Here is a 7,697-nt window from a genome sequence, read left to right as displayed (position 1 = left end):
CTAACCCTGTCTGCCTCTCTTGTTTTGAACCTGTGCATACTATTGAGCATTTATTTGAAAAGTTAAATTAAGGTTTTAAGAGCATCTATTCGGTAAGTTAAATTAAGGTTTTAAATGCACAGATTTCCATAGTTTCTTGTTTTGTTTGTTTGTTTTATAACTCCAAGAGCCAGCGAAGGCTGCACTTGGGGTCTTCACAAAGCAGCCGCCCGCGCCGGCCTCTCGGGCCCTCCGACCCCCTACCTTGCCAGCGCCTGGACCTTCATGACGTGCCGCTCCTCCTGCTCGGCCACCTTCTTTTTCAAGGTGTCGACCTCCTGCCGGAGTGCCGCGGAATGCTCCATCTCCCCGTCAAGCAGGTTCCGCAGAGACCTGGGAAGAGGGGGCCCGTCCGTTCAGATGCCGTCAGCAGAGCCCGCGGCGCCAGAACACAGTCATTCACCTTAAGTCCTAAGCCCTCGGTTCTCCACAAGGGCCTGCGTAACCCGGAATCGCGTGTCAGGGATTTACAGAGATCCCAGACTCTGCTCCAGGGCCTCGGAGCGAGGAGGACTTGGCCCAGGCCCCGTGCCCCACACAACACATACGCAGTGCCCGTTAAGGGCCAACAAGGAGCTCAGAGAATCCCAGGCCCGTTTCGAGGCATCCCACACCAAGGGGCAGCACGCTTAGGGAGACCACTTTGAGACGGCCACCCCAGCGCACAGACTCATAGGAGGGCGTGCCAGGGAGGCCCCAAGTATCCTCAGAAACATCCCAGAGGAGTACCAACAGGGGCCCGCCCTCGGCTCCAGCGCTGCCTGACACACGCCGCAGCCCTCCCCCTCTGCCGCCTCCAGGTAAACCCACAGAGACCGCGGTCTCCAGCGCCATCTCATCTGGCATCGCCTGGGCCCTGTTCTGCACCAGGTTTCGGAGCTGGCCCTCCGAACTACGTCCACTGGTTGGTCACCCTTGGTCTTGAAAAGCAGACACGACAGCAGCTCTTCCAGAAAGAGCCACAGGCTGCCGCCAAGGAGCGAATCACACACAGCTCTGACTATCTACTGGACCTCAGGTGGCTTTTTCTAGAGAACACTTATGGACTTTGGGGCACCTAACATCCCAAGTCTCGTGTACACATGCCGGCTGACATCAGGGCAGGAGCCCCAGTGTGGCCAGGAGCTTGGCACACACCCGCCCCCGTCTCTCCCTCAGTGCCGAGGCCTGTGCTCCTTTAGAGCTTTGAGAAAATTCCCTTCGTGGGGCCTGGAAACCACCCCCCAACACAAACGTGGGGTGACTTTTTTCTTTCTTTCTTTTTTTTTTTTTGCTGCAAAGGAGAAATTAACTGACAGTGACTATTGTTCTTCGTAAGGTAAGACAAAACCCACAGCTTCTTGCAAGAGAATAGCTCCAGCTGGAGGAAAGAAAAACAATCCTCTAATGTCTACAAGCCCTTCATTTTAAGCTTATTTTAGTTGGAAAATGGTGCTGTCTAAAGATCCCCTTTCTAAAAAATTATCTTTTGGGTTTGTTTGTTTGCTTCTACGTGTTTCCATAAAAGGATGAGGAGAAGCGGGTCAAGCCGGGCCCAACATAAGGTTGAAAAAGGACAATGGTGATGGCGTGGCACCAGAGACCCCGAATTCCTGCTCCGAGGACACGGGTAAGAAAGCCACAGGGACGCACACGTGCAGGCTCCAGTGTGCTCCTGCCCCACCCCCAGGGAGGCACCGCCAGGCTCCCAGAGCCTCACCGGCACCGCAGGCAAATCCCTCCACCCGCCACCCTGTAACCAAGACCAGGTCCTGGCAGGGGGAGAAGCTCACATTCAAGGCAGCCAGAGAGCAAGGACGTGGCTAATGTGGGGCAGCCCCCCCCCCAACAGGGCCCCCCCCAACAGGGCCCCCCACCTTCTCACCGTCTGCAGCTAGCCGGATTCTGACAAGCAGCCCAGCACCAGCCTGGCCTGGGCCTCCTCGATTTGAGAAAACTACTTCAGGAGGTCAGAGGAAGACAGAAGGAGGGATCTTTTCGAGTTGGTGAGAAGGTTCTCGAGTGGACCGTAGGGATGGCTGTGTGTGTCCACAACCGCTGAACACCACTGAACTGTACCCTCTAAGTGGGTCAATTATGTAATGTGTGAACTGTGTCTCAGAGGCCCTTTTAAGAGGGAATTTTTTTTTAAAAGACTGTTTTACCAAACTCTTAATTTGTTCCAAGGTACAGCCAGGACTGTAAGGTATTCATCCCCTGCCAACAGTAAAGTGGCATATCCCACACAGAAAGGACCCACTGGTCACCATTTCATCAACCAAGCACACGTCCCTTCGTCTGAGACCCTCCCCATCCCCAAGGGGTAACATCAGAGAGATGAGTGCTCAGGCCTGATGGTCAGGGTACCTGTTCTCTTCTTCCAGCTCGTCTTTCCGGTTCATCATGGCCACAATGGCTTGTCGCAGTTCATCTGAGGGAAGAAAGCACGGTCGAGATTAATCGGCAGACCCCGCCTGTTATGGCGTCCCCTCACGGAGCTGCATCGTGTGCTATTTAGGGCAAGCGGTCTAGACGAGCTCCCCTTTTCCCTTTCAAAATTAATTCCTGTACCATCTGCAAGACCCAACGGGCACAAAGTGATCACNCACGGAGCCCGACACAGGGCTCAAACCCACAGACCGCGAGATCATGACCTGAGCCCAAGTCAGCCGCTTAACCGACTGAGCCACCCAGGTGCCCCGGCCTTCCAGCTCTTAGACGCTTTTCCAAGTCCCTGCTACTGGACAACATCTTCTCTGAACAAGGGTCTCTCCCCAGTTACAGCTGTTTATCAAGAGGAGAAAGGGCCGACTGAGCAACATTTGGCTCCACGCAGACTTAGAAATACTCACCCAAGTGGATGAAGAGATCTGGTTTTTTCCTACACAGACCTCTATAGTTTGTCTACAGGCAACAGTGTAGAGGGTTTGACTCTCCAGTGCACGGTCCATATTTATTTATAGGGGCTGCTCTTCTGGACACCTTCAACTTGGGAAAGCATGGCTAGAAAAGCATGCTTTTAGACCAGCAGCCAAGTTTCCTATGTGCATCAAACTCCACTGTTGTCACAATCCATCCACATATTAAATACATCGTTTTCCTATCACTCAGATCTCAAGACCCAGACCTTCTGGATTTGTTTTGTTTTTTGTTTTTTGTTTTTTTTAATGTTTTATTTATTTCTAGGAGAGAGAGAGACAGCATGAGCAGGGGAGGGTCAGAGAGGGAGGGAATCACAGACTGAAACAGGCTCCAGGCTCTGAGCTGGCAGTCAGCACAGAGCCCGACGCGGGGCCGGAACCCACGAACCGCCAGATCATGACCTAAGCCAAAGTCAGACGCTTGACCGACTAAGCCACCCAGGTGCCCCTTGTTTTGTTTTTCAACCCCTAACAAACTCTGTGAACGGTTTCCCTCTTGAGACTGGCGGTTAGGAAGCTCAGCCAAAATTAGCCATGTGGTGAGTGCTACCACAGCACGCCCTAACCCTCCTGCCCATCTTCTCCAACCTTTATTTCCACCTCGGGCCAAAGTACTCACAGTCTGTCGCACTTTGCGAAGCCTATTTTAAGGTGCTACTTCAAATCCTCTTTTGGAAAGATAGGATTTTTGGTTTCTTCCTTTTAGTTAAAACTTAAATCCTTAGGCTTCTCAAGCTCTAGTTGAGGACTATCTCATTTAATCCTTTATGCACATCTAAGAAATGCACATCACCATCCCGTCTACTGGGGTATGAAGCAAATGCAGGAGAGGAGAGAGAAGGCAGGGCAAAGACCAGCACGTGGGTCCTCTCGGCCCCTCCCACACAGAATGCCCAGGAGAAAGCTGCTCACCAAAGACCCTGAGGCAAGAAAGGGGGCAGGGGACCAACGCTGTCCTCGGGCTGCAAGAGGGAAGAGGATGTTCAACAGCCCAGTCTCAGGGCAAGAGAAGGAAGGAAAGGAATTACGGGGGCTGCTCCTCAACCTCCAGCCTCCACACTAGAGGCCGCTCCATTCGGATGGGGCAGAACCAACAACAGACCATCCCGACTCTAAACCCAGAGCCGCCCCCTTCGCACCAGCTCCCCCACCAAGCTTCTCACAGCCCGAAACCTGTGCACCGTACTGGGACAAGGTGGGCCCTCTGAGGGGCTAGTGAGGAGCGAGGTCTGAGGTGTCCCTGTCCTGGGTCACCAAGGTGTCAGAGAGGAAGACCCAAAACAATCACTGGGTCAATGCGTACTCATTGGGCCCCTCCAAAGTACAAGCACTCTTCTTGGTGCTGAAGGTACAAGTGACCAAAACAGACCCACTTCTTTGCTTTGGGTTTTCTGCCAATTTTTTTTTCCTAGGACCTGGGCCTCCTCCCGGACCCTCCTACCTTCTGTCAGTGCTGTGCATCTTTAGGAAAGCATCCCCTTGAAATCATGGGACTTGGTTTTCACCCTGGCTCTCAATGTTTGAAAATTTTAATAGAAAAAAAGTAATAGGCAGAAAAAGCACTTGCAGAAAAGAGGCTACTAAAGAGGAGAAAGAGCAAGGGTGGGGGGCAGGGCTTAGAAGACGGAAGGAAGGTTAGGCAGAGATCCCAGGCCTGAGGAGACCACGGGGGCGAGCCGAGCTGCCCGGCGGCCCCTGGGAGACAAGAGCCAGCACACGAAGCAGATGAAGGGGAGGAGTGTGTGCCTGCCTTGGCCGTGCTCTGCCTGGAGATACAACAGCCCAGAACTCACATATTCATCCATCCATCCATCCCGCAGTCAACACCTACTGGACACCTACCAGGCTCAAGACACCTTCCCAAGAAGACAGCCAGGCTCCCAACTTAGCTGAGGAAGGCAGATCTTTAAAGGAGAATCTCTTAATGGAGAACAACAGACATTCACATATGCCTGTCATGAAACGGAGTCTATAGGACCTCTGCCTTCTGAACTTGACCAAGGGTCTAGGCTCCTGGCTCCCAGCCTCATACCAGTGTCTCAGTCCCACTGAGCCTTTCCCTCCCATCTAAAAAACAAAAACAGCACCCACCTTCCCAACTCCCTGGCGTGCTAGAAGGGTCAGAGGAGCAAGCAGACAGGCAGGCACTCGATTGAGGCACTGCCTCTTACACACTGCAGCAGGTGCATTTGTAACTCAGAAGAAATCATGTTAAAAAAAATTGACCTGAAAAATCTCAAGAAAAAAAAAGCCACACATAAACATAACCCAGTTATTTGTTCCATGAGGTCACAGCCATGAAAAGAAAAAACAAATACTTATTAAGAACAGGATAATATCTATTCGGTCTTTCTCTTCAAGAAGCCCAGCCTAGGTGGCCAGCAGCTATGGACTGTGGACACAGATCTGGAAATCATTCTTTTACTCCAACAACTGCTTGAATCCTGAATCTTCCTACAAAGTCACCTTCCCACTGAGGGGGAGGCTTTCTTACACAGACAAAGGAAGAAGACACTTGTTTGCAAGGAGTTGTCAGGAGGCTGCAAGAGGTGAAATGTTTTCCTTCAGTAGACTTTTAAAGCAATTTCAGGTTCACAGCCAACTGGAAAGTACAGAGACCTTCCACACACCCTGAGCCCCCACACAATCACAGCCGCCCCCGCGGTCGCCATCCCAATCACAGTGGGGCATTTGTTATGGGTGACGAACTTGCGTGGACACACCGTACATTGGGGCCCTGAGCCGCTTCTGAGCTCCAAATCCCACTCTGCAGCTGGGGCACTCTGGGCAAGTTACCCACCCTCCATCAATACCAACTCCCTTATCTACAAGATGGAATTTCAATGGTCACTAGCTCATACAAATGTAGTAAGGGCTTGGTAAGGTCACTATGTAAATTCGGTGCTTGGAAAATGCTCAGCATCCCTTCCCCCACTCATGTTCTCATCTCGCTCAAAAAAAAAAATTAAAAAAAGATAATGGTCAGCACGTAGAAAACACACAAAACATTACCTACCCGTGTAATTAGTGCCTTTTCCTTCAACATCAGGGGAAAGACAAGGTCAAGGGAGAAGTGACTGCCCAGGTAGGGGCTGGTTCAATTGAGCATATTTTCAGGAGTTATGAGATTTTACGGACTTCCTGTGTACCTCGACCTTGGGAAATAAAAGATTTTTTTCAAAGTGGTCTATGCCCTAGAGCAGCAGACTAGATAATAGACTTTTCTACAGTGTCAAACAGGAGCACCGTGGGCACCATGGGAAAGGAGACCCAGACAGGGAGGGGTCATTTATGGGAGGCTGCGTGTCTGGGTTCTGGGGACACAAGGCACACAGGATCCCAGGTATCGCCACTCAGACTTGCAGCTAAAACTTGCAATATCCCGTGGGGGATAAACAACTTGGAGGAAGACGTGGTCCCAAGCAGGTCCCAGAAGACACACGCGCTCTCCTGGCAAACGGGAGCCCCAGCAGCTGGAACGCAAGGGCTCGACCACAGGCCCCCCTTGGAGGGCCCCAGTCACTCTTCGCCAGAGCCACCGCGACAAACACCGGGATGGCCAAGGCCAGCTCCCCATCCTGCCGGGGTCGCCTGGCCCTTGCCTGCCGCACACACCGTGCATGCCGGCCTCCTGGCCCAGCCCCCGTATCGGCATCCACATCGAGAGGACAGGTGACAGCAACACAGGTCAAACAGTACTCGGATACCAGGAATCAGGAAAGGTTGTCGGACTGTCCCTCCCACCTTCCCCACACCCCCATTGCAGTTCATGGTCAAGGTCAACAACAAAATGTCCCAGAGAACGTCTACCACCTAAAGACACCCTCAACAGGCTTTACTTTATACATGTTCACCTTGATTTTTCTCGGGCAGTAAAACCAGCGGGTAATGATGGGGTTGGTTTTCACAGATCATGGAAATACGCAATTTCTCCGAGCAGCAGTGACACACGCCAGCAGCGCCTCCCTCCCCAACTTGTAATTTTCTCTCCTGTCCCCATCACCACACATCCCATTACTGGCTTAGGCTCTAACATTGTGGCCTTCTTCCTCTTCATTTCCTGCCACAACACACGTTTCAAGGGCTGAGGGAGCAGCCTCTGCACCGTGGCCCCGCAGAGCAGGGAGGAGCCGGGGTCCCCTCCCCTAGGGCTGAAAGGCAAAGGACCACCCACCTCGACATCAGTTCCTTGCTCAGCTGCAGAGGACCGAACGGCAAACCCAGCCAAGCACACAGGAGAATATGCACTTCAACCGTCAGAAATTCATCTGGGATAAAGAGCGGGTTTTCTCATCACTGAGGAAACGACAGATTCATCTGTAAATGTTACCCGGGCAGGGAACCATTTTGGGATCAGGGAACAGGACTTCCATCTCTGCCTCTGTTCTAGATCCAAATAAATGTCAAAACACATCATTTCAACCTGAGGGGCAGCAATACACCACCTTCAGTGTGTGAGCACACGTGTATGCCGCAGCAGCAGAGGCCTTCACACGAAAGCAAACAAGTCCATTAAGGAAATTATGTTTTGTTTGGTCTTTTTTCTTTTTTTTTTTTTTTTTTTAAACTTCTGCCCATGGAGGGCCAATCTAACACCACACCGATCCGTTATGGAAACTTGACACTCTTCAAGGCAGTCACAGGCAGAGTAGGAAAAACCATTTTCTCATCCAATCCCTTATCCCTCAAGTCTCCGTTCTGGGACCCCGGGCGACCTCTAGTGGGCAGTTCCCTCTGCTGGAAGAAAGATGCTCACAC

At 51.8% G+C, this 7,697-nt stretch overlaps 1 protein-coding gene across 1 annotated transcript in view; it reads right to left on the bottom strand.

The window, feature by feature from the left end:
* SNX29 (sorting nexin 29) overlaps positions 1-7,697 on the bottom strand; it is a 469,938-nt gene that overhangs the window by 362,085 nt on the left and 100,156 nt on the right. Inside the window, exons 13-14 of the mRNA XM_077773189.1 lie at positions 2,386-2,449; positions 244-372 (exon numbers count right to left, since the gene is read on the bottom strand). Of these exons, the coding sequence (XP_077629315.1) occupies positions 244-372; positions 2,386-2,449 (193 nt within the window). The remainder of the gene's footprint in view (positions 1-243; positions 373-2,385; positions 2,450-7,697) is intronic.

This window comes from Crocuta crocuta, unplaced genomic scaffold (assembly GCF_008692635.1).
Source record: "Crocuta crocuta isolate KB4526 unplaced genomic scaffold, BGI_CrCroc_1.0 scaffold16, whole genome shotgun sequence".
Taxonomy (NCBI): domain Eukaryota; kingdom Metazoa; phylum Chordata; class Mammalia; order Carnivora; family Hyaenidae; genus Crocuta; species Crocuta crocuta.
This window is presented reverse-complemented; position numbering and strand designations above follow the sequence as displayed.